General features: G+C 42.8%; 1 protein-coding gene across 2 annotated transcripts in view; it reads left to right on the top strand.

The window, feature by feature from the left end:
* The window catches only part of ACVR1 (activin A receptor type 1), a 67,673-nt gene that overhangs the window by 33,016 nt on the left and 8,437 nt on the right, over positions 1-26,220 (top strand). For both annotated transcript variants that reach the window (XM_080398686.1, XM_080398687.1), the window contains exons 2-8: positions 1,370-1,443; positions 10,186-10,452; positions 10,968-11,185; positions 17,449-17,548; positions 19,866-20,012; positions 22,527-22,802; positions 25,974-26,171. In XM_080398686.1, the coding sequence (XP_080254812.1) occupies positions 1,370-1,443; positions 10,186-10,452; positions 10,968-11,185; positions 17,449-17,548; positions 19,866-20,012; positions 22,527-22,802; positions 25,974-26,171 (1,280 nt within the window). The remainder of the gene's footprint in view (positions 1-1,369; positions 1,444-10,185; positions 10,453-10,967; positions 11,186-17,448; positions 17,549-19,865; positions 20,013-22,526; positions 22,803-25,973; positions 26,172-26,220) is intronic.

Below are 26,220 nucleotides of genomic sequence, written 5' to 3'. Positions count from 1 at the left end.
CCTTTCTGTAAGGATGACAGCTCTGAATAGTTGGGTTCAGAATCTTTTCATCATTTTAACTGATGATGAAGAGTTACTGAAATGTTTCTCATGTTCTGCAAAACAAATCCGTGTCAGGAAATACAGAAGTAAATGGCTTGGCTTTCGTCACCAAGCACTTAAGCAGCCTGCTAATGATTTGAAGAGGCAGCAACAGAAAATGCGTGAAAGAAAAATGGCAATATAAATTTTATTTTCAAGTTTCATCTGCTTTACTAAAATTAAATCTGAAAAACGAAGACAAATGCTTACATGTGAGAAGAATGGTAATGACTCAGTACTTTAGTCAAGGAGAGTAATGTTGTTTTGAACATACTACTTGCTGCTGCTTTTGACTGAAATTTTATGGCTTGTGATTAGGCCAGAGAGTCTCTGTAGGAACCAAGTAGCACAGGACAGACGGGCCCTTCAGAGTCATCCAGTCCTACTTGTTGGGTTAAATCCCAATGAAGATTGATTGTAGTTAATCTATTCCTTGGTCATATTAAACACTTAAATGCAGAGTTTAAGAAACAGCAGAAAAGTTTCTTTTCAGAAGCATGTTAAACAAGAATTATTTCACAGTAAGGAGTGGAGCTCTTATTTTCTTGTAAAGACCAAGTACCCTGGAAAAGGTACACAAGAGAATTCACTCCTCTATTTACTCTTTTAGAGGGAGCATGTGCCTCTGCTGTGAACCTGAGTTTTCACACAAGATGTTGTTGTCTGTCTTCAACAGCAGGGAAAGAAAGCTGGGCCAGTGAAAGGAAAAGCCTTGGAAAAGCAGCTTAAACTGGGAAATTACTCTTCTGAGACTGGTGTCTCCCTTAAATACTTCTTGTTCTTTTTCTTGCCATCTAGCAATGGTTTCTGCTGGTTAAAGAAAGTTATTCACGGTTTTCTGGCTGAGATCTTTTCTGTTTCCCCACAAAGCCCAAATAATACACAGGTTTACAGACATTTTCAGTTCACAATAATTTAACTTTTTAATACCTGGTTGGAAGAATGTATCTTCTGTTTTACATGCCTGCTTGGTACTGAAGGGGTTCGTGTTTTCCTACTAGCATATACTACTTCTATATATGCACTGTAGTTGCAAGTGATGTTTCTATGACTCTTAAAAAAAAAAAAAGTCATTTAAGAAATTGTAGTAAACTATGAATTTTATAAATGGAGGCGATGACTTGGGGAAACAAGACACATTAAAAAGGAGCCCTATCAACCTTGGTTGCCCTGCGTTTCATATAAGGAATTGATGAAAACCATTGCTAAACACTGATTTTTGGGATGGTTGTGCTTTAAGACATTAGTAAAAGCATATTGAGTTCTCCTGTCTCTTCTCTTTCTGCAGCTCTGCAATGGTAGATGGAGTTATGATTCTTCCTGTGCTGATTGTGATGGCCTTTCCCTCCTCGAGTTGGCAAGGTGAGTGACGTGCATGGGGATGCGGTAGCTGTTGGCTGCTGGAGGAGCTGGGCTGGCGTGGCGCTCAGCCGGTGGTGCCGCCTGGCACTGTGCCACAGCACCCTGCACGCTTCACAAGCTGACAGCATGGGCAGGTTCCTCTCAGGAATGAGGTGCTGCTTTTCCATTTCAAGTTGCTTCAAAGGATATTCGTTGCCCATTTCTGTAGAAAATTTATGGGGTGTGCGATTGGCATAGGTCTTCCCAGGGCCTGGGGAGGGAAATGGGGAACCTCATTTCAATGGCAATTTTTTGAGCTATATAATGAGGAAATCTTTCTAGCCCATGGGCTGAGCTGCAGTTGTGTTGCTTACATTCTTGAAAAGAAAGTAGTTTGTTTGGGTTTTTTCCTCTGGGAAGGCTCTTAGGAGTATTTACTATGGTGTTTGATAACTTTTCCATGATTACACCAGTAAAATCTTTGGATATGGAAAATGACTTTTTTGTAAGTAATTTACATTGTTGTGTGCACATAAAGGTTTTATGACATGTAGTCCGTTTAAGATTTGCCTCAGCAAAAATGGGAGAAGGGTATTCCCTTGGGCATTCCCTCTCCATGGTATTCCTGCCATGGAGAGGCAGGAATGGTTCATTTGAGGGTCTCCCAGATATTTTGGTAGATGACCTTCTGAAAGGTGCCTACTTGCTACTTCGCAAACAGCCTTTTAAAAATGTTGAATAAAGGTTTTCTGTGAGTAACTTGGTTTTCTCAGTTTTAAGTGACTCGGGAGGTGTATCTAGTGTTTGTCATGGCATATCTATGCTCTCTTGTATTTACCTTGTGAAACCTTTCCGAACTAATCTGCTGAAATGCGTTCATTTTTAAATGTTGATGCAGATGATAAAAGGCAGAGTATATTAAATGGACTTAGAATGGGTGGTGGAAGGTAACGATTAAAAATGCACTGAAGTCTAGTGGTTGACTTTATGTCTATGAATAGAAAATTGAGACAAAATTTTAAAAGGGAGGAAGGTTGGATGAATGTGGAAATACATTAAACTACTAGTGTTACTGATACAATATTATCTTGAAATAAGGTTTGGTAGTAGTTATCACCGTGTACCTTATTATTGCTCTTCAAGTGCAGCTGACTGCTTCTCAGAAATGTTCTTTCAGCTTTGAGCTGCTTGTTTTAAAAATCTGAAACCACCTGCCTTTCACATCCTTAACGCAAAGAGCAGTAGATGGAGAAGAGGAACACCTGGGAAAGGTGCATGTTGAAGTCTGAAGCTCTGGCTCATTTATCTCATTCAATATGCAGAATCAGACGCTTTCACTGCTGGTGTAGCTGCAACCTATAGAGCAGCAGCATCAACCCACCCTGCCCTTCCAAAGTACCCTGCAGGGGTTCAGATCTTACCTATTTGACCTGACTCCGGTTAAAAAAAAAGACAGTAGGTTCTAGGGCTTAAGGATTATCTCTTTGTTAAAAAGATGCCAATAAATGATCAGAAAGAGAAGAGTTGCCAAATCCATGCCAGGATGTTTTCTTTCTTTTCCTGGCCATCTGGGATGCTAAGATTGGAGGTGTAGGATGGTTCCTCATCTGGGAGTGAAGGCAGAGCTGGACCAGGTGTGCTGCTGGAACGGGCTTTGGACAGGGTTTGTGTGGGGGTGGGAGTGTGAGCTGTGCAGGGAGGGAGATGTGCAGATGTTGTGCTCTTGCTATCTGTCCACCTGTGGCAACTGGACATCCCCAAAGAATGTTTTCCTGTTCACACTGTGGAGCTGCCCTGCCCAGGGAGAGCTTGTCCAGTACTAATTTTTAAAGAACTCTGTGTTTGGGCCTGCATTTTTCTCCCATGGTGATAGAGCTCCTGTGAAAGACTTTGTAGAAGAGGCATGCCAATCTTGCTTTGCTTTTCTTGCTTTATTACTTCCCTTTTCCCCTCATACTTCCTATGATGAGTTTTCTTTTTCTGTGAGCAATTACTTGTCTAATGCACACAAACGATAGTGCTCTTCCCCCTTTTCATGTTTGCTAGCAGTAGTGCTGTTCTGTTTCCTTTGGAAATAGTTTCCTACTTCTGAGCTGGTTGTAGAGGAGTGTCTGGGGAGGCAGAAATACCTAGTGGACCTATCGGCAAATTTTCATTTATGTCTCTTCATCTCGTTTTTGGCTTCCTTGCCAATCAGGTCCGTAGTAGCAGTGGGAGAGCTTGCTGCTTTGTTCCTTCCGTGCCCGAGTGCTTGGTGCTCACGAGCCAGCAGCCTGCACTAGGGCTGAGGTGGTGAGCCCAGAAGTGCAGACCTCTGGAGACATTTTCAAGGGAGATCCTGTGAGGGATTGGAAGTTAATCCTCTGCCACCTGCCAATAGGCCATGGAGGTGGGTCTGTTGCACCCTGAGCAGCATGCTTTTCCATGTGCTTTTTCTGAATTTTTAAAAAGTTGATGTTTTGGGGGAGAACAGTTATTTTGTCTTCCCTTGGCACAAAGTAACAACAAAAAAAGTGCAAAGCTTTAAGACTTTCCCCCCTGCCTTCCATGTATTTTATCACAGATCAGTCCATTTCCTTTCACTGGGATTTGGACCAGATTTGGGTTTTGTGTTTTAGGATTTTTTTTTTTTTTTTTTTTTTTTTTGGGGGGGGGCGTGTTTGCATTTTTGATGAGTGAAAAAAATGCCTGGACCTATCTTTGGGTAGTGTTCAGGGGCAGACTGACTATTTCTGCATTGCCACTAGGCTTCAAAAGATGAGATTAAACATGATTTTTTTTTAAAAAAAAGAAAAAAAAAAAACCACCACAACCCAAAAAACCAAACACTGTGTAGAATTTTAAGTGCAGAAACATGTCTCTTCCCTATTTGAGTATCCTGAAAATCCTTTTATTCTAAAGGTTTATTGCAGTGCTTTACTTCTTGTTTTACTTCTTTATTAGCCCTGTAAAGTGAGGTAAGAGGCTTTATGTCATTTACCAAGAAGCTAAACCCTGATGAAGGCAGAGTGTTTCCTAAATAATGTAATGCCTATGCTTAGGACTGTGAGTTTTTTCACTTGCTAATGGCTGTGCAAAATGCAGTTTCCTGATACCCGTGGCTGTGTTAGGAGCATGAAATGCTGCTGATGCTTCTGCCCTCTCTGGTGATGGGGGAAGGTGCCCAGGCAGCTTGCTGCTCCGGCTGCCACGGCTTCCCTGCCAAAGGCAGCCTCCTTCCTTTTGCAGGAATTGTCAGGCTGGAAAGGGTCCTGTGTTGCACCACGACCAGGAAGAGTTTGGGAGCTACTGAAACTCCAAAAACTACTGTCTGCCTGTGGGAAGCTGGCTCTGGGGACAGCCTAACCCGCTCTCCAGCAGCTGGGCTGGGGCAGGCTGCCCTTCTGCAAAGCTGGGCTCCTCTGCCTGGCCTTAGGGCTTTCTAACTGGCTGTCAGCGCCCATAGCACTTGTGATTTTTCTGGTTTAGGGTTTTTCTGTAATACAGAGAACAATAATAAGGCTAAACAGTAGTTTCTTAGTGCTGGAAAATTCAAAGGCTTTTGTTAAATTGATAAATGCTACATAAAATTATTACAGACTGCCCAGGGATGTGGTTGAATCACCATCCCTGGAGGTATTTAAAAGATGTGTAGATGTGGCACTTGGGGACGTGGTTTTGTGGTGGGCTTGGCAGTGTTAGGTTTGTGGTTGGATGCAATGATGTTGAGGGTCTTTTCCAACTTAAATGATTCTGTGATTATTATTATGGCTGTTATATGGTTCTTGTTACTGAATGCATTGAGAAAGAAAAAATAAACCTGAATGGAGCAGTCATCTCTACAAGTGTACTTCTGTTTCCCTGAAATGGCTAAGAATCATAAAGGGAAACTAACTACCAAAAAAGCGCTGTCTAAAGAGATTTTAACTTTTTCAATTGTGCTTTCCTTCATCTTTAGTTCATTATGATATGAAGCCCTAGCAGACCCCACCTCTTCCCCCAGTCCTAGTCATTTAAAAACAAAAAGAATATTGCTGCTTTTATGTATTTCGGCCTTTGAGCATGAAGTCGCTTTCATCCTACTAGAGATTTTCAGCAGTTTTCTGAAGAAAGCTTTGCCTGTGAATGGTAACCTTTCTGGTTTGATTTCAAGGTTTTCCATTTGAAGGAGTGATCCCGCTCAGCAGGTGGTCGCACTCAAAGCCTAGCCGCAAGCCTCTACAGGGGATAACAACCGTGGCACAGCTCCGAGCGGCCTCGAGTTGGGAAGCCGGATCCCAGTGGCTCTGAGGGCAGGGATCGGCTGCGCGTGCCTGAGGTTAGCCGATGACTGCAGTGTCTGTGCATGTTCAGTATGTGACCATGGAGGCACGGCACCTTCCTGCTGCACAGCTGTGGGCTGGGCTGGAGGAGAGATCCCGGCAGATACCCTCTACCTGCTCATTTTGGGACTGAAGGTGTCACTCCTGTTTGCTTTGCCTCACTCTTTGATAAAGACGAATCAAGTAGATGGAGTAGTTCCTCTTGAACTTATGCCATGATAAAATCATGTCTTGGTGGGTGAAGGACTGGTTTGTTTAAGGCTTGTTTACCTCTGTCTATCCTTGGTCACCTGGCTTTTTTTCCAGCTGCATACTAAGATAAGAGGTCTCGTGGTAGGTTATTCCTCTGAACACTTGCTTACATGCACGAGCTAAATACGTATTAAATCTGTGTAGTAAGATGTACTAGTCTTTACCTGCAAGGTGAAATTTAGTCCTGTGAGGAGCAGGGTGTTGGAATCTATGATCCTTACGGGTCCCTTCCAACCTGAGATATTCTGTGAAATTCTGAAAGGAAGAGTATGCAGTGGTGGGGCATTGCTGGAAGGAAATGATTTGTTACTGTTAAAGCCGTTCTTTAAAAGGTACATGTAATATAATTAGATACCGTGTCTTTAGAAAGAAAACTGAGACTCTTGTAGTACATGTTTTTATTCTTTTTATGCTTTTAAAAATTATTTAAATATTTGCTGACCACATTACATAGTTTACATAGGCATTTTTTTCAAGTCAAAGTTCACTGAAGGCCCTGTGTTGCTGCAGTGTCAATAAGAAAAGTTGGCCAAGTGCCTATTATACTAGGTGTTTTGATGGAAAACTTTGATGTTTCTTGTAAACATGAAGAGATCACTTCAAAGTTAAGATGTGTTACCAAAAACACATGTAGTGTATCTCACCTTGGAGAGAAGAAGTTTTGTATTTTCCCAAACAGTTAACAATGTTTACAGTCCAGGAATTGGGTATAAGATACAAAATAAAATTGCCTAGATTGGTTGTGTGAAACAAACTTCACATAGAAGTAAATAATTTGTCTTTGTTTGCATCTGAACCTTTCCATCATTGACCTTTGCAGGCTGGTGTCCTGGGGATTGAGGTGGGGATGGCCAGGGCTGTGTGCCTGGGCACCGCACGCAGCACCACATGCCCTCTGCAGCCACCGAGAGGGTTAGATGCTGCGCCTTCCCATTCCTCACTGAAACGTAGAGTGTCTTGCTTCTCGTTCTGTTGAAATACCTCAATAGAGTAGGCGCTCTTAATTGTTGGCTTTCACAAAGTGAATAAGCAAACAAAATAAAGGAGCTTCAATTTTGATGCTTTCATAATAATGGGCTAATAAACTAGTTAATGAGAACTTAATGCAAATCTCTGTATCTGTGTGGTAAGTCATATTTTTTTTGTGTATGTATGCACAATATATATAGGCCAGAAACGCAGCAATGAGTCTCAGTATTACGAAACAAAAATATATGCCATGAACGTGTTTAGGTAATGGAAGTATTTTTAAACTTGGCTCCGTGCCTGCGTGTGTTGCCAGACTGCTACACGCATAGTTGGCCTGACGGCGTTCCATGCCCGGAGCTGTTGTCAAGTAGGTACTTACCTCTGAGTGTGGGTTTGGGGGACTTGATCTGCTTCAGCCATAACCTCTTGATCACAGCTGGCCTGTGGCGTTTGCTGCTCACGTCCGTCCCACAGACTAGCTTGCACAGCCATGCTCAGGAGCGCTGTGGAGGCGTATCACCCAGTCCAGCTCTGCCTCTGCTGTGGCTTTGCCGTAGGCTGGCAAACTGTGCTTTTGGGGGAAATACGGCTATGGAGTACCCGGCCCTCCCCGGCTGGCTCGTTTGTGGCCTTCATGGGTACAGTGCAGTGCTTGGCTTGTGCGTGTTTGCTGAAGCATCGCCCCGTCTGTCTGCTCTCAGGCTTCAGACCTGCAGCTCTGCCATAGCTGGTGGCCTGCAGAGGTGGGAATGGAGGACACGGCTGGTGCTTTGGCTGGTTCTGCAGCCTGAATAAGCCTTGTGTGTACCAAGGAGCTGGAAAAACAACTAAGAATGGAGCAGCTGGGGCATAAGGGATAGTAACAGTCATGAAGGAGGGTAACTCCATTTCCAGCCAGGGAGCTCCTCACCAGAGATGTTTCATTTTTTACAGCAGATAATCGGTCTGTATTGGTCCATGGATACATCAGGATCTGCAGCAGTTTACGTGTATGCAGTCAGGGTTACTCTGTCTTCATGCTCTATTAAAGGAATCCACAGCCTACGTGTCATGTCAGATCGCTCACCCTGCGTTCGGACTACAGCAGTCTTTTCAGAAGACAGGCAGCATGTTTGGAGTTGTAGTGTCCTAGTTCACTACTTGTAAGGGATGTCAAGTTTGCTCTGCATGGGCTGATGAACTGCCCTGTGGCTGTGCGGTCACTTCCTGGCCTTTTTGGGGGGGATTGCAGAGCTCCCCAAAGAGGCGGCATGTGAGCGGAGGTGGTTTTCTGCCAGAACTGCTCCTCTGGCTTGCGTGAGGTTTGCTCAGTCTTGAAGGGTCCATGAGTCAAGAGAAGAGGGGGGAGCATTAGGCTGGGTCAGGCTGCATGCCAGATGAATTTTCCTCGTGGACTTAGTACCGCTGTCAGATGGTGGGTTGGTTGTCCTACTCTGTACAGCAGCTGTTTCTGCTGTTACTTAATAGCTGCAATGGCAGTCTGCAAACCTCAGCTCTGTCCTCGCAGACAAGTGTTTGTCTGACAGCAGAAACATCTTGCTCACTGGGAGGTACTGAAATCCTTGCTGCCTGAGGGCTGTGTGGGGAAGGCTGTCCTTACCAAAGGTATGGAGCTTGTACTCTTTCAGGCGGGTTGTGACCATGGTCTGGGAGTAAGTCCCTTGATGGTCTCTGGCTTTGAATGCCTTCGGCAGTTCCAGCCAGACGAACCAAGATTAAGGGCTTGTGTGTTACAATACCAGTGGTGTTTTACTGCTGCTGTTGTGGGAGGAAGAAAAGGAACACAACTTTTATTATAGGAATGTTTGGCATGATTTTTTTTTAAAAAAAAAAAGTTCCACAAAACTAGCAAAGTTATTACTTGGTACGTGTATGACTGGGATTGTGTGTGCCAGTACTGTGACAGACACTGTCCAGTTTCAGGATTCTTTCCTTAATTTAGTTTTTGTTAGCAGTTCAGAAATGGAAAATTGTGTTTGTGAATTTGTTCACTGTGGGAGGAGGAGGGGAGGAAAACAAAGGGGGGAAACAGAGTTACGTTCCCAATGGGCAGACTCTAATGATAGGCTTGAAAAAGGCCAACATGTGGTATGTTCAGCTGCTGTTGTAGGAGCATCCACTGTATTTGTGGCTGGAAATTTCTCCTGTGTGTTAAAACTGAAAAAGAGAATGTAGGCATGATTTAAGTTGGCATAAATATGTGTATGTGTGCGCACAGGATGCATGTAACAGAGACCAGTGTCTTATTCTGTCCTTCACAGCTGTGTCTCTTTTCTCAGCCATCTGTGAGTGCACATGGCTGTTTACTACCATGGGCACCTGTGTCTTCCAGGAAACTGAAGAGCTTCCAGTGTCCTCCATTAGCTAGTCAAGTGGTGTCCTCTCCTGTGGAGACCGGAGCGACCCTGTGCTGTGTGTTTAAAGGCATGTGCTCTTCCTGAAAGTGGCAATGTGTGCGGTTCTGGGCAGAGTGTGGGGTTTTTCCCAGCTAGAGAATCTCTGGACACTTCGTGAGGATGCTTAGAAGTTTAGTTTCCTATTGTATATATTCTCTTAAAATTCTTACTTTTACTTAGCGGAAGCACCTGGAGTTGGAAGGTAGGGGGTGTACCTGCTGACAGTGTGTGTGGCTTCTCACTTTACCTTTTATCTCCAGTGGTTACTCAGACTTGCAAGGTACTTCTCAAAGGCTTGCCTTCCTGGGACAGTAGGTCCAGATGTACTTATCAAGCAAGCTAGTTAGACCTGCTAAATCCTGTGTAGCTGTGTCCGCTGCAAATTTAAATGGTGCTAATGTAATTTAGTTAGTCATTGCCAGAATGCTTGAGAATAACTATTTCCATATAGAAATATAATGTGGTTTAGCAAATCTGTTTAAATTTACTGTTTGTTAGGTTTTTTTCCTCCCTGCTGAGTGTCCCTGTAGAGGTGACCCCCCTGTGTTGTCTACCTGCAGTAGTGTATGTGCAAGAGGTGATGTAAAATGTCACTGAACTCTGGAAATTTGAGTACCTGGAGCGGGCAGATATGACTGGTATTTCTTTGATAGTGAAAGCTCATATCTTTGTCTTGCTAAAACGGCTAAATTAGTGCTGAAGAACCACCAAGCAGGAGCTAACAATACTAACTGCAAGTATTATTTCTTCCCTTAAACAGAAGGCATATTGTCTAATGATTTAATTAGCTCTATATAACTGAAGCTATTGAGAGTATTTTTTTCCTCAACTTTCCCCTTTTACAGATGATGAACTGAAGCTAAATATGGTCCACTATGAATGTGTGTGTGAAGGCATGTCCTGTGGGAATGGAGATCGTTGCCAAGGCCAGCAATGTTTTGCTTCCCTGAGCATTAATGATGGTGCTAAGGTTTACCAGAAAGGCTGTTTCCAAGTCTACGAACAAGGGAAAATGACATGCAAAACACCTCCGTCTCCTGACCAAGCTGTTGAGTGCTGCCAGGGATACCTGTGCAACATGAATATCACTGCACAGTTGCCTTCTTCTAAAGGTGAGAGGTTAATTAATAAGTAGTGCATGTTGAGAAAGGGAAGAGGGTTCAGCTTTCATCTGATGTGATGGAAGTGAGATGGCTTCAGTGGTAGCGAAAGTAAGGGTTTCATCAACGCAGTGAGGCCCTCTCTGCTCTGTTCCCCACCCTGGGGCCCGCTGGCACACATCTGATGTCCACAGGTTGAATGATCTGTATTGCTGGATGAATGATAGGGGTTACAGTGTGCAGTCAGGGTTGGGATTGAGTTACTGCCTGTGAGTGAATTGCTCAGTCACTGTTCTGAAGGGGTGGGTTGTTCTGATTAGCTCTGCAGGGAGTTGTTCCTGTAGCATCTTTTGTATAAGCGCACACTCATAGCTCTGGCTGTCTCACAGCCTCTTTCAGACTAGGTGGCTGCCAAGTTAAATGTTTGTGTCAGTGCTACTCATTTTAAAGACTTTTGCTGGGAATTCAAAAAAAAATTTTTTTTCTTCTCTGTTTTTTTTTCCTCCCCTTCCCCCCTCCTCTCTCAGGGCAAACCTTTCAAGGAGAAGCTGCAGGTTACAGCATGGAAACACTAATCATTGTTATACTAGCCCCTGTGATAGTGTTGGTAGTTTTTTCTGCAGTAGCTGTGCTGATCATCCGGAGAATACAGAAGAACCATATGGAGAGGCTCAATTCTAGAGATGCAGAATATGGCACAATTGAGGGACTCATTGCATCAAATGTTGGAGACAGCACGTTGGCAGTAAGTAACCTGCATGCATGGTGAAAATTTGTGCGATCTTTCTTTGCTTCTGAACTCCCCTCTCGTACCCTCCAGGCATGGCCACATCAATAACAGGACCTGTGGCTGCCAGGGGATGCCACTTAGATTTAGGACTTTAGTGATCACGTTCCTGTGCTTGCAAAGTTGTAGTTTAAATGAAACTTAACCAAAAGATAGCTTTTGCAAGTATAGATCCTTTGACCTGGAGAATTGATATAAACTGTAGTCAAACTGTTTATGTTCCTAGAAGCGATGTCTAAACAGCAACAAAGAGTATGCCTGATTGTTGGTAGCCTGAAAGTGATACAAAAGGTGTAAAAATGTACTACATCTTTTATAACAAAAGACAGCCTGGAAAGTTAGAAAAGATGTGATTGCTAGAGGAAGAAGAAAATACAGGTATCTTTTAACTTTTTAAAGCTTGAAAAGTGACTCCCATGATCTTAGTAGAAGGGCTCTCAGATGACTAGAAAATCAGTGAAATGCTGTTGACAGAAGAGTGGTAGGAATTTTAAGGAATGAGAACTGCTTACTCAAACTTCAGTTTTTAAAATGTGTTCTTGTTTATGCAGTATATGGAAAATAAAATTGTATGGGGAAGTGTTTCCTTTTTAAAGACTTAATGTATCTTACCCTTTCACTTGAGGCCAGAAAAAAGTGGTCCTAGCACATTCCCATGCTTAATTGAAACTGAGTAAGTAAGGCTTCACAGGCACCTTGAGTGTTTGTTTCCGAAACTAGTGCAAGGAAGGGAAGTTTTCTCCTCCTTGCATTTCTAAGATAAAATCTCTTCAACATTAAGAGGTTGGAAAACGTTTTCCATTTAGGTGCTTTCACTGCAGAGTTGAAAAGTGGCTAAGAAAAAGGGTCCAAACCACAAATACCATGCTACTAAATACATTGACTGGGTATTTTCTTTCTGTGTTTTGGATTGGGTTTCTCTCTGTAGGAAAAATGGGTATTTTTTTAAGTGAGGGATACCTTTCGATACCTTCCTTAGAAAGTGTTGGTTATCACTGACTAGGGAAGCAGTTGTGGCTATGTCCAAAAAATACCCCAGAAAACAGTTGCATCTCCTCACCTGAAAGTTGACAACTGCTTTGCAGGCCCAGCTGTGGGAATTTATTAAAAGAAAGATTCGTGGGACTGCTCAGGAAGTGGAACTATTTTGGGGAGCTGGGAACTATTTCTTGCATCTCTTTGTTCTGACGCAGAGAAGTTTCTATAAAACACCACTGTGAATAAGTGCTAGAAGAATCATGTGGAAAACCTTTTCGTTCACAAGACAGTATGTCCTGACAAGTAAGTTTTGAGGGTTTGAGATGGCCAGTAAGGGATACCATTGGAGCAGGGAAGATCCTTTAAGGAACGATAGATTACAAGTAAATAATGAGACTCCTGGTCACCTGGATGCCCCAGTGTGCATTTTTGAAATGGCCTGCGTGGGGACCAAGTAAAGCAATGCTTCAGCCAGGAAGATGATCCTGGTTCTCTTAAGGCGGGGGCGGGGGGGGGGGGGGGGGGGGGAGGGGAGGGGAGGGCGCATGTATGATGGAGACATGTAACTTGGCAAGGAGAGGGTATATAGGAATCAGTTTTTCGCTTTCTGCAATGTAATAACAAGGGGAGGCATCAAAATTAGTAAGTAACAGCAAGGATAAAAATAAGGAAGGTGGTTCTTAACATAGTGATAATTGAACCACTGGAACTCCTTGCCCAGCAAATTTTCTAGATGCTACAAGTTTGTATGTATTCAAAGAGCAACAGGATAAGAAGACTGTATGTTGTTAAGCACACTAAAAAAAAACAAAACACACGGGTGTGGGGGTGTGCAAAAAAAAACAACACAAAAACCCCTAACACACAGAAAAAAAACAACCAACCATCAAACCAGCTAAGGAAGTTCCAGAGCTGAATGTTCTTGGAGGCTGGGAGAGCGTTAGAGGAAAGCATCATGTATGTTATCACACTTGTAGATTCCAATACTCTCATACCCCAGTGCCCCTGTATACTTCCATATGTCTGATACTACTATATGTCCGCTACTCCACTGCATTTGTAATACCCTAATAAAGGGCACCGCTTTTGGGTGCGGTCAGGGGCAAGATACCAATCTAGAGGTACCTTAGAGTGGTCACTCTGGTAACAAGTTTTGGCTTCCTTGGTAAGAGGATGCAAAGGGAATTGCCTTCCTCTTAGTGCTTGAAATGTCAGAGCACTTCACATGCATCAAGTATGAGTGCAAACTACAGCAGCTTTCTACTACAGCCCTGCTATTTTGCTTCAGCTTGACCCTATATAAACTATACTTGGTAATTTAATTTTTTTGAAGCGCCTTTGGCGCTCTTGAATTAGCCCACAAGGCTAGATTCTGTCTTACTGTTCTAAAAAGCAGCCAGTTTTGATATGTTCACAGTGAACTAGGCATGTGTGTAACTAAGCACTGCTTGCCAGCTCATACCAGCTCTTATCTCTTATCAGTGCAAGACCATTTCCATTCCATTTGCAAACCTTTTGCACTTCAAGTCGTTTAATGTTACTTGGAAAAGGTGATAAAACCTGAGAAGAATAAATGAAAATTCTTTTAAAAAGAAATTTGAGAAGTTGCTAACTGTAAAAGCTTGGTCTAATGGAGCTGTTTTGTTCTCAGCTGTTAGACCTTCATAGCTGTATGATTGCAGTGTCTCTGGTGTGCCTCGTGAGTGTTGGTGATGAAAAAATAAATAAATTGATAGTTCCTTGTTTCTAAATGTTCATCTAAACAGTGAGTCTTTTTTAAATTCCAGATTTTTCTTCTCCATTGTGTGTTTTAAACTGCCGGTTCTGCTGTGCATTAGATTAGTTTACATTTAGGATTAGTCTCCATAGTGTCGCAAATGCTTAAAGCCCTAAGCTTCCTAATGGGGAATGGAAAGAGCTGTGGCCTCTTCAAATCCTGTTTTTACAGTCGCTGCAGATAAGTTTGGGGGGGATTTGTCTCTGGTATAAGCAGGAAGGAAAATGAGCTGTCTCAGTTTGTATTAAAAAGCAAAACAGTAGTCTCCTGTTATTCTTAGATTATGTTTTTCTTGAGCACTCATTAAAAATTTGTTAGGAGAAATGAGATTTCACTGGATCTGGTTAAAGCTCGGTAGTGCAGTTTGCTGGAAATACTAGGAAGTTGATTGTGCTTATGCCTTTTTTTTTTCTTTACAAAGGAAAAGAGGATAAAAAAAGTCCAGTAATACAGTTAACGCTTTGAACTAGTATGGAAGTCCTAGCCATAAAAGTCGCTGGGTATTAGCACTTTAAAAGGCTAATAGGATTTTAACATTCAATTAGAATCTCACTCATGTCTTTTTATAAGCTTACAGTTTAAAGTCTGGTGTCTGTGCACTAAAAATACCAGAAACTGGTAAAAAAATTTAAGAAAGACTTGTTATGAAAAGTTTTTGGAGTATCAATGTTGTATCTAGTGTAGGTGATACAGGTAAATCTCCTATTGCCTTGTTTATTTTAAAACTGTTTTCAGTTATTTGTAACTGTACCAAATTTTAATAGTTTGGACCAAAAGTTCTCATATGACTGTTGTCTACCACAGAATGACTTTTTTTTTTTTTTTTTTTAAGGGTCTGTTCATCCAGTGCCATTCAGCCACTTTAGGGAAAGAAGACTTAGAATAAGTAATTTGAGTGTTGTCTTTTTAAAGAAGTTCTGATTTGGGGCAGGGACCTGATATTTATCAGGGAAAGCCCTGTGGTGGCAGACATGCTTGTGGCCATTCTTCTCAGGGCTCTCCGTTTTGAGCCACTTCAAAAGCTTATGGTTTATAAGATCTGTTCCTGGATGTGTGAGTCTGTTCCCCTCCGGATGCCATGTGGTGCTCCCCACAGAGATGGGGCATGCTTCTTCCCCAGCCAGGGCACCTTTGGGGTGTTTCTGGATGCAGGGCCGAGGTGGAGCAGAGGAGGCTGGGCAGCACCCAGGTGTCCTGGGAGCGGGCAGCGTTGGGGAGACTGTCATTGACAGTACAGGGCTGAGGGAGTAATGGCAGCAAGGGCAGGGATGGAAGCTGGGGTGGGAAACCAGCATGGTGTATACGGCAGGGGAGAACTGGAATGAATGCTGTAACCAGGGTGGAGGGAAGAGATGCAAATGGAATGGAGGAAAAGGACAGAAAACTGGATGGGGGCAGACTGAGCAAAGGCAAGCCTGTAGTTTGGGAGTAACAGTTCTCTATCTCAGCTTACTGTGTAATGCATGTGAAATAAACTGTAACCAAAGCATCTCTCTCTCTCCTTACCTTCCTTGCTGAAGGTAGTGGGCTCCTGCAGCTAGCAGTTGTTGCCATGCTGCAGATGTATCTACAAATCCTAACCCAGCAGGTTACCTGCAATCACAGCAAAGTATTAAATGATTTTGTTTCTCCTCTCTGTGACTTACTAAATTAACTTCACATTTGCGTTTGGGATTTGGTTGCTAAAACAGAGGTGCCTAGTGACATCAAGGTGCCATGTGGTTTTCAGGATATCTTGTGCAAGTCTGACGAGTATGATACAGGACTTCTTGGGTCCTTGTTCTTCTCTGGGGTGGTGCCTGGTAAGATACACTAGGACATCCCAGATAGCACTGGGTGTAGTTAATCTGCAGTTCACCAGTGGCTCCCACTGTCAGAAGCAAAGCACAGCATGCAAGAGCAAGGCAGTGAGGATCACTGCAGCAGCCTTCCTCCCGCTCTGTTACAGCTGAAGCTCGGATTTGCAGCGGCATGTAGTTTTGTAAATCCAAGCTTGGACTCAAAAGTGGGGAGGGTGGTATGTCGGCGATGGGGGCCTGGGGTGCTGCACCTGCTGGCTCAGCCCTTCCAGGAGGGTTTGGTTTTGGGGTGCTTGCCCACTCCACCTGCCAGAGTGTGCTTCATGGGGGGGTGGGGGTGGTGGCAGGCACTCGTGCTGGTGGGCAGTGGTGTCGGCAGCTGTCTCGTCCCCGCGGGTGGGTGTCTGTCAGGTCTGGGTGCCCCTGAGGCACCCCTGGCTGTGAGCCCTGGGACGTGAGCTCTGGGCTGTCACCTCTCCCCTCGGCTCACATGGACACAGAAGGCACCCGTTTGTAGGTTTTCCTTCAGCAAGACTGACTCCCCTCCCCATATGACTTCAGCCAAAACAGTCAGCACAAATTGTGTGCAGGCCACTGATTAAAAAGGTGCTGAAAACCAAGTTGTATCACAAGAATATGTTGGTTTTATCTGTCTTACCATTTCAATTGGGAACTTTCAGCTGTGGCTCTTTCTAGAGTCTGTTTATAGTAATAAAAAACCATTCAGAGTTCTGAATGTCTCCTCCTAATACACGTTTATTCATAGCGATTTGTAAAATAGATTTTGAGAGTATCTGGTGCCATAGATCAGCGGGGCTGGGACATGACTTTAGCTCTGATTACTGAAAACGCATTAGGGTTGCTGTGCCCTTCTAGTCATCATTACTAGGAAAGCCACAGGTGACTGGAAGAATGGGAAAAGTCTGCAGGAATATTCAGAAGTAAATACTGTTTTTCCTTCTGCTAACTGTTATAGGGATGAAGGTTTTAAGTGTAGAAGTCAGAGAAAGTAAGTTTATTTCTTTTTGAGGCGGCTCAGATTATTGCAAGACATAGAAAACTATGGGGGGAGAAGAGCTGATATTAACCTATTTGAAATAGGTGACAGATACAGAATTGAGATAGCATAAGCTAAGTAAGAAAACAACAAGGGACTGAAAAAGGGTGGAATTTGACTACAGAGGACAGCTTGTAGGCTATGAGTGAGCTTCCAGGTTCACGGTCAGTAAATTTGTTGTCATGTTATTTATTAAACAAAATTATTTATTTGCTAAACAAAATGATACTGTAATGCCAAATATAAGATAGAGACAGAATACGAAATCTGAGAATGATGCTTGATTTGTTTGCTGTTCCTTGTCTTGTTTGCAAAACTTCCAACAGAAAGTGATTACACCTAAGTTACAGCTCTCCTACCAATCTCTTCTATGCATGGGATGTTCTTTGAAGTGCTAAAATCTTGCTGAATAGCATTCTGTGGCCATCTGTATGGTGATGGCAGTGGTTTGTCTTGACCCTGAGTGACCAAGTGGCATCACCAGAGCCATTGAGATACTAATAAACTTTAACTTAACCTGTCCTGTGAAGTGGTGTGCCTTTGTGTATTTAAATGGGGAGAAAATGTAGTTTCTCATAGGTTGTAAACTTCTGCTTTTGTTTTTGAACAGGATTTATTGGACCATTCCTGCACATCTGGAAGTGGTTCTGGACTTCCTTTCTTGGTGCAAAGAACAGTGGCTCGCCAGATCACACTTGTAGAGTGTGTAGGTTAGTGTAATTCTTGTTTGCATCTAGTGCCAAGTCTTGGTAGCAAATGCAGAATGAAAGCTTTATATCCCATCCTAATCAACTGTTTTTTCTCAGTCGCTTATACAAAACTTCTCAGGCTTCAGCTTATGGCACATGTCTGGGTTTGGAAACTGGAGTGGAAAAATTCCTGTCAGATCTGTGCAGAAGAAAGGGGCAAATATCACCTGAGCTCTACGATTGAAAAATAAAGCTTTGTTCAGTAAGGCAATGTTAAAAACCACAAACTAGGCTTGTTTGCGTACTTTGTAAGTTAAGTAAACTATGTTTTTAAAAAAGCAAGCTCAATTTGAAGTTTGAAACTGTCAAACTGTGAAACATTGGTTCATTAAATGGTGTTCAGTTAGAAAGCTTTAGAATTAGAAAAGGATCATCTGGATTTGAGATCTGGAGTTAAAGCATCAAGCAAAGCAGCCAATGGGGCATTGGGAAAAACAAACAAACAAACAAAAAACCTACACCAAAACCCTGTGGGTTTATGCCATTAAAATGGGAGCATGAATGTTTTGTAACTTACCTGCTCTGCGCTGTTGTTTTGGGACTGTGTAGGCGATGATGTACTGTTGCTGCTCTTTTCCCCCTTAAAGAGAGAATCTTTCTAGTAATTCTTCCCTAAAACTCTTCTGGCTCTTTAGTTTTTTTCAGGACTTCAGGATTCATTTTAAGGATCTGTGACGTTTTTCTTCAGCCTGTATATATATATTATGAATTGAATGGTGTTAAATTGGAGTTTAGTAGTTTTAGGAAGCATTTGGGTCAAAGATACCCTGAGGCAGTGACTGAGCTGAGATGCCATACTGGCACTAAAGAGGTGAGGAAAGCATAATGATTGATTCCAGCAGGGAAAAAAAAGGACTGCTTAAGTATGTTCTGTGCTGCTGCTTCAGTGGCTTGAACTCAGAATGGGTTAACATTTTCCTGTAAGTCACTAGAAGTTTTAACTCATCAGGATGTTAAATCAAGTCTGACTAAAACAGATGAATCTGTGAACCTAGAGGGACTGGGCCTACTTTTCCCCAGTGTTTCTTTGCTTTTGGCTTATAGTATGTATTTGAGTAGGCACAACTGTTCACACTTGCATTAAATCCAAGCGTACATCCACTGATTCTCTGCAACTGTAGGATATGATATGTATGATGATTTTGCCTGCAATAGACATTTTTCTGTGCGTGTATATATTCGTGTGAGTAAGTGTGTGTGTCTGGAATTATGCCTGCTCCCAAGTTAACTCAGGCTGGCGCTATTTCCAGACACCATGTGTTTTAGCCTGTAGAGCAGAACCAGATGAAAGCACTTGTGCAGGAAGCCTCTTCTGGGTGGTGGCATTGAGACATCGGTGTTGGGTGTCTCTCTTCATTTGGTTATACCTGCTGCTGATTCATATGTGCCTCTAAAGAACACTGAATAGCATAGCAATGAAGGGCAGAGTTTAGATATTTATAGTTGTCAAATCTAGTACAATTTGTTGCATGAAGTCAGAGGCTGTTGTAGGTGGACTGTGATGAAAATGGCAATGACCAGAACTTGCAGTCTGCCTAGTCCAGGATGTTGCTTTGCTTTTGTGTGCTTGATAATTTCATACGTTTCTTCTAAGCTATTTGGGTAAAAACCTTAGCATGCAGACAGTGTGTCCTGATCTGCACAGAGCAGGATTGGGTTTGGTGGGTTTTTTTTCCCTAAATCCTTTTTAATTGTTGTTTGTGGCTGGATTTTCTCTTTTGTTTTTATTTGGGGTTGGTTTTTTTTTTGTTGTTTTGGGTTTGTTTATTTTATTAATTGTCATTCTGCATTTTGTGTGTCTGGCTGTGCTGACTGTTTTTTACAAGGGCTGATGATGTAACAGAGATGTAAAGGCTCTATCCCCCCAGCATTATATATCCGTCCTGTCCTCCTAACTTCAGAATTCATAGATTTATTTGTATTGTGTAGAATGACCTTGTAGTATGCTGCCCAACTTGTTTAAGCTGCAGAAGTGCTTTCGTTGCTGGTGGTTGAATGATTACACCTGCCCAGTACAAACACTCTGTCCACTGTACCAGCATGCAAGGAGGAGAGATACATACTCTGAGTTTGTAGTTGAATCAAACAGGAAAAATGAAGGGACAGCGGAGCACAGCATGACTATGAAGTGGGAAAAAGTATTTGCAGGGGTAGTCAAACTATATCAGTGTGATACTTGGGCCATGACTGTTGAGTATCCATCGTATTAGCTAATTCTGGTCCTTCTGTCCTATGAAGATTATTAGTTAACAGCTTTGTGGGTTTTTTCCCCCACCAGGAAAGGGCCGTTACGGAGAAGTTTGGAGGGGTCAGTGGCAAGGAGAAAATGTTGCTGTGAAGATCTTCTCTTCTAGGGATGAAAAATCCTGGTTCAGGGAAACTGAATTGTACAACACTGTATTGCTGCGGCATGAAAATATTTTAGGTAAGTAGGACAACCATATTCATGTATCCTAGTGTAGCTGCTGTAAAGGTGAATTAACTGAACAGTTGACTTGCAGAGCACTGCAGATTCACCAGATGTCTTGCAACCTTTGAGATTAGGTTTTTGTCTTTGTGATAAATAGTTGAAGGGAAATTCTAAGGCAGAGCCTTGCCAGGGGGTGCTGAAACCTCAGTCTCAGCTGGATAAAGTATCATAGTAACCATGAATCGTTGTCCTCCTCCAATATTCTAGCAAGCAGCAGTCAACCAGATTAATCAGTTGTCAGCAGCACAGTGTGTAGAAAAGAATAGAGGTGACACAGACCCACATGCTAAGAACTCGCCCTTGCAGCTCTTCTTGCAGGGCAGCCAAGTGCCAAAAGTGTGTTGCACAGTGTGTTAGGTGGGGAAGTTCTAGTGGATCTGTTTCCTTATAACTTCAGTTTACCTGGGCAAAATGAAAGCAGAAAAAGTGGAGAAGAGTTTGTAATATAGAGGTTTAAATATTTGAATACTTTCCATTGTGCCTGAATAAAGTGCACTATGAATCCATTATTTTTTCTGTTAAGTGTTCTGCTCAGGGTCAAACTAAGCTCCTTTTGGTGTTGAAACTTCAACTATAGTTGCCCCTTTATGATGTATCTCATTTCTCTGTAAATATGTGAGTATGATGATTTTGAATTTTCTGCATCCCTTGTACCTTGTGTGCTCAGTTCTGAGAGCTTAGAAAATGGCTTTTTTGTGTTGTGAGCCATGGCTGAAGTTTAAGCAGCCCTTTTGAATCCTTGTAGACATGACCTTCTTTCACTGGTGTGCTACCTTTACATACAAAAGCAGCAGCATATTTTCTGCCTGTTGACAATACCTCACCCCCAATCAGTCTGTCTTCAATCAGTTTTACTTATTTAGTTTTTCCCTATTCTCATTTCCTGTCAGAGTGTGTTCCTTGGCTCTATAGGTCACCCTGCTAGATGTTTGTCTGATGTGTCCTGAAGCAGTTCCTTTGTTACTACCAAAACAATTTGATGGCCTCCTGAAATGTGAATTATTGAACTTTCCATCCCCGAGAGAGCAAGTAACTTGGCTGAAATTACGTTACACATTTCCCATGTTCCTCTGTGTGTATTTAGTCTTTCTTGATAACTGTCAAATTTGTTGGCTATTTTATAGAGTTTTTTTAGATGTGATGTTAAACAATATTACAGATTACAAAAGCATCACATTGTGCAGAAATCTGACTTCAGGAGAGAAGGTAGTGACAATGTCATATGTGGGCTTTTAATAAGCATGATTTGTTCCTCTAACTTGGGAATGAAACTTCTGTTGCTCCCCAGCTAAAGCTGTTGAGGTGAACAGTGTGCAGATGCACGGTGATCTCGGAGGTAACAGGAAGGGAGCGACTCCTGAGGTTTGGATGCAGTTTTAAAACACCACATTTTTGGAAGCATGAGTTTCAAAGAGACATTTTCCTCTGTTCCTTTGTAGAAAATCATTGTGAAATATGGCTATGATGCATAAAGGGGGTCTGCCTTACTTCCCTGGAAGTAAGTTGCACACCAGTTGAACTGTCTGGTATTTGGAGTAGAAGAATTATTATTCTTTGTTTTTCGCTACGCTGATCTTCCGGTGCTGCCACATGCTCCTTAGCCATCTGCTGCTTCTATCCTGTGGCTCCGTTGCGAGCAGGTGAACAGCTAAGCAGATCAGGCGTTTGGAGCCTAGGGCAGCTCAGGGCAGTCCGGTGGGCCTGGGTGGCAGCAGTCCCTCTGCAGCCTGTGAAGCAGTTGGAGAGCGTTGGAGAGCAAGTTGTTGTGGGCAGATGTGCTTTTTCCAATCTGTGTTTGGTCAGAAGGGTGTGGTGGTACCTGTGGGGAACAGCAAGCATTTGACGTGTGGGGCTGGTTGTCGAAAGTACTCTGAAAAGAGTTACCTCGGATGTAAACGTGAAGCTGGCACAGCATGGGGCGTCTGTTGGTTGGGATGTGGTGGGTACGTGGAATGCACGTGACCTCGGTGGCCTGCACTGGTTGCTTGTTGTCCAGAAAAATGGGAATGATTACTTGGGACCTGTCTGTTGGAGGTCTTGCTTCTTTCCAGCATGGTCCCCTTGAGTGGACAGGTCATCTTGTTTAACTGGAAACTTCCCCACTCCTAAGTCCTTCAAAAAGAAGGAAGGAAAAAATACATATATTTTTTTTAAAAAATACAAAAAGTATGTGGTCCTAACAAGTAGATGTGTTTGGTGTGACTGACAAAGTGCATTCTTGTGAATAGACTGAAGAGTTCCAGAGTACGTCAGCTCTTTTTTCATCATGGTAATAATACCTGCAGTCTGTTTTCAGTGTGGTACAATAGTGGAAAAAATTTAATTAAATAGCGTTTGAAATGGCAAGAGGGGCCTGGTAGTATTGATTCTTTTCTTGGGGGGTGGGGGGGTGGGGTGTCACTCTTGTAAGAACTTTGTCACTTTATTGTGGTGTTTCTCCTTTTTTCTTTTTCCTTCCTTTCTTCCTAGGTTTTATCGCATCTGACATGACTTCCAGAAACTCCAGCACCCAGCTGTGGCTGATCACCCACTACCACGAGATGGGGTCCCTGTACGACTACCTGCAGCTCACTACCCTGGACACGGTCAGCTGCCTGCGCATAGTGCTGTCCATAGCTAGCGGCCTTGCACACTTGCACATAGAGATCTTTGGGACCCAGGGGAAGCCCGCCATTTCTCATCGGGACTTGAAGAGCAAGAACATCCTCGTTAAGAAGAACGGGCAGTGCTGCATCGCGGATCTGGGTGCGTGGGGGCAGCGGGCGCGGGTTGCGCTGGGTCAGCCCTGCCGCCAGGGGGCGCCTGGCGCCCAGCAACGGCCGGGCCGGCGCCCCGAGTTGGCCCCGGAGCGCGGGAGCGAACCGCGGCAGAGCAGGGGCCCCGGGTGGCCATCGGCTGGGCAAAATGGGTGCCGGGAGGTGGGAAATTTGGTGGTTTGTTGTTTTTTTTCAATGAAAATTGCACCGTGGAGCTCCTGTCACTTTTGCCTGTACGGGGAAAAAGGGAAAGCCACTCACCTGGGCCTTTTAAATTTGCAGAGGGAATAGTAAGTCAAAAAAGTGGAGCTGTAGGCTGGAAATACAAGGCTTTAGAGACTGGCTTTTAGATATATTTGTACCTCAGACCGAGGAGGGGGCAGCGCGTGTTGCCCTTGGTTGACATCACACTGATAAAGGCAGATCTCCTACGTTATTTGTCTAGAGGTTTCACATACATGCAAGATACTCTGAGAGCACAACAATAAACATTTCCCAGTTAGTTTCTGTGGTGGCAAAATAGCTACTTTTTAAAACATGACATCCTCAGGCGTGCATCTTGACATGTTCTTTGTTTCATATCCGTAAGGGAGAGTTACCAAAGAGTTTGTTGCTTCTGGCATATATCCATGCCCTTTTTTTCTGTATCTTTGTCTCTTTTTTCTTTTTTTTTTTTTTTTTTTTTCCCCTCTTCTGGTCTCCTCCTCTCTTTCAACACATGTACCAAACAAGAAAAACGGCACTAAGAGGCTGGTCAGTAGGAGCAGAGCAGATGAAAAGGTTCACTGTGGCTGCCCATAGCTAAGCTGCACTTGGGTTCTGTGGGTCACACCAGGTTCTGGGCTTGCAGTCTGCCCGTTAAGAATAGATGTGAGCTCTGAAAACGGAGAGGAATAAATGGCTTTGATGCACAGCTCGTAGCTGTCTGTTTTGCCGGCAGCCTGGGCGCTGTACGCCTGAACCGCAGCGTGGCTTGTTGTCTGTTGCCATTCAGTCTCGGTCCTTCTGGCTGGCAGCAGGCGCAGGAGCTTTGTGAATGGGCTGCTTGTCCTTCAGCAAGCGTGCTGGAACCCGGGATCTCAAAGAGCAACCCGAGTATCTAGGGTTGCAGTTACAAAACTGGCTGTTTCAAATATGTTCTAGCTAAGCAGAAACCGTGTGGTAAAGTCCAAGGATGGATGTCAGTCTCGCTTCAGTCTGTCAGCACTGTGGAAAAGTTCTGCCCTTCTACTTCTAAAGCAATTCACGTGCATGATAATAGGTTTTAGTTGAGCAACTTTATAGAGCAGCAGAATAATACTTATACAAAATGAAGAAAAAGCCCAGCCCTCCTCTTACTCCCTCCTGCCCCTTGCCCCTCTCTATAGGGCAGCGAATGTCCATTTGAAACAAACACGGGTATTTGTGAGGAAGGTGCAAAGAATGCTAACAAACCTGTTTGCTGAATTTTGGTTGCTAGCAGATACTCCAGTATACTAAAGAGATTTTTCTGGTGTCTTGAAAACCAATGTGTTCCATCAATTTGTATTCCTGCCCAGCTTTTTCTTTTTTCTTTTTTTTTTTTTTTCCTTTAGTGAATTAGTATCTTAAAGTAAGAGCTTCTCTGACAAGCACAAGCACTTATGTGCCCTTAACTTAAATGTGCACTGAGATCTTCTGAGGTGAAACGAAACTGAGGTAGTGTAATATCTGCTTCCTAACTCTCATAAACAGCACAGATGCCTCCATGATGAGAACATGATTACAACATCGTTGTCCCCTGACCTTATTGCGACACTTTCTTAGTTTGTAGTGTGCAGGATGCTGACTTGCATCCCTCAGCCTTAAACCTTTGACCTGTCAATCTATTTAATCTTATTTGCCCAATTTGGATGGAGAATTATGATTTTTATCAAAGTGTTTTCCAGAGTCTTGATGTCTTCAGAGTTTGCCAGGAAAATTGTTTTCTAACCTTTGTTTCCAATGTGCAAATTTTTGGTTTTGTTTTTTTACAGAAGTATAAACCACACATATTGTATAATATTAATATAAATATAAAAATACATAAATGTATATATGTGTGTGAGATATGTGTGTGTATATATGACAAAAATATTTTTGTCTGGAGAGCAACCTTTCCAAATTATCTTCTTGTCAGTTATGGGGTTAGTAGATGGTATCTTTGTAGAGGTGCCATAACAGTTTTCTTAGCAGCTTGAAATTACTTAAGTGCATTTAAATTGTAGGAAAGCATTTCCAAATTTTTGTTATGTTGAAGTACAGTCTCTTTTTATTTTTGAAAGAAAAATTATTGACCTCATGACAGGCTAATTTTTGTATAGGACTGAGTTAAAAAGCTTTTTTAAGTTTCATCTAAAATAAATTCATGTTAAATGTAAATAGTATATGTTATTCTTACAAGATTTGTTGAGGAAATTAGGGAGAGTTTGTGTCATCTTTTCTATTGCTTAGTTATGTCATGCACCTGTTGCTGTTCAATTTGCAGTACTCTCTGTTTACCATGGCAGAATGAGTACTCTGTGTGTTTCCAAATTTACAGTAATTTAGTCCCTCACATAATGTTCTTTGCCTAAATGTTTAGTAATTAGTAGAAACCAGGTAGAGTGGCTTTGACTGACTCATTTTAGATCAGCTTGAGGATGTTTATTTTTCAAGCTGCTGCAAATACGATGTTTTTTATTTTCCAGCTTCATTTTTTAACTTGTGTATATCCATCATGCAGTGTTTTTCTTCCTCTTCCCCACAGTTCGGATATATCCACCTACCCAAATGTTCTATAAATAAATTTGAATGCTGTGTAAAATTGTTTTCTTCTAAGTAACAGATGCTTGACCTTCTATGTATTACGTGCCTAGAGCGCTGGTGACATCCAGTGGCTGCAAAACACTTAATGACAACATTTTGCAACAGTGCAATAAAATGCTTAATGATAATCCCTGAGGAGATAATTGGTCTAAGTCTATGGACACAGTGGCTGTTTTTGATAGCTAGTTTGGAGCTGACCCAGTTGGTCTTTGGACAGTTGGACTCTCAGCTGCTTCTTTTTAAGAAACTCTGATGGGTGTCGCTGGTCACACGTAATTTTAAATGTATGCTGCTATACTATTAAAGGGGACTTGACAGTAATTTCTTTTTTTTTCTCCTTCCCCTCATCCTTCAGGCCTTGCAGTTATGCACTCCCAAAGCACGAATCAGTTGGATGTGGGGAACAATCCCCGTGTGGGTACCAAACGCTACATGGCTCCAGAAGTCTTGGATGAAACTATCCAGGCAGACTGCTTTGACTCGTATAAAAGGGTCGATATCTGGGCTTTCGGGCTGGTCCTTTGGGAAGTAGCTAGACGCATGGTTAGCAACGGTAAGTATTTGAGACTCCTTTACTTGTTTTTAGAAGGGGTCAAGTGAAT

Source organism: Falco punctatus (assembly GCF_963210335.1).
Source record: "Falco punctatus genome assembly, chromosome: 8".
In the NCBI taxonomy this organism is placed as follows: domain Eukaryota; kingdom Metazoa; phylum Chordata; class Aves; order Falconiformes; family Falconidae; genus Falco; species Falco punctatus.
The sequence above is the reverse complement of the archived record's forward strand: the minus strand, read 5'-3'. Positions and strand labels throughout refer to the sequence as shown.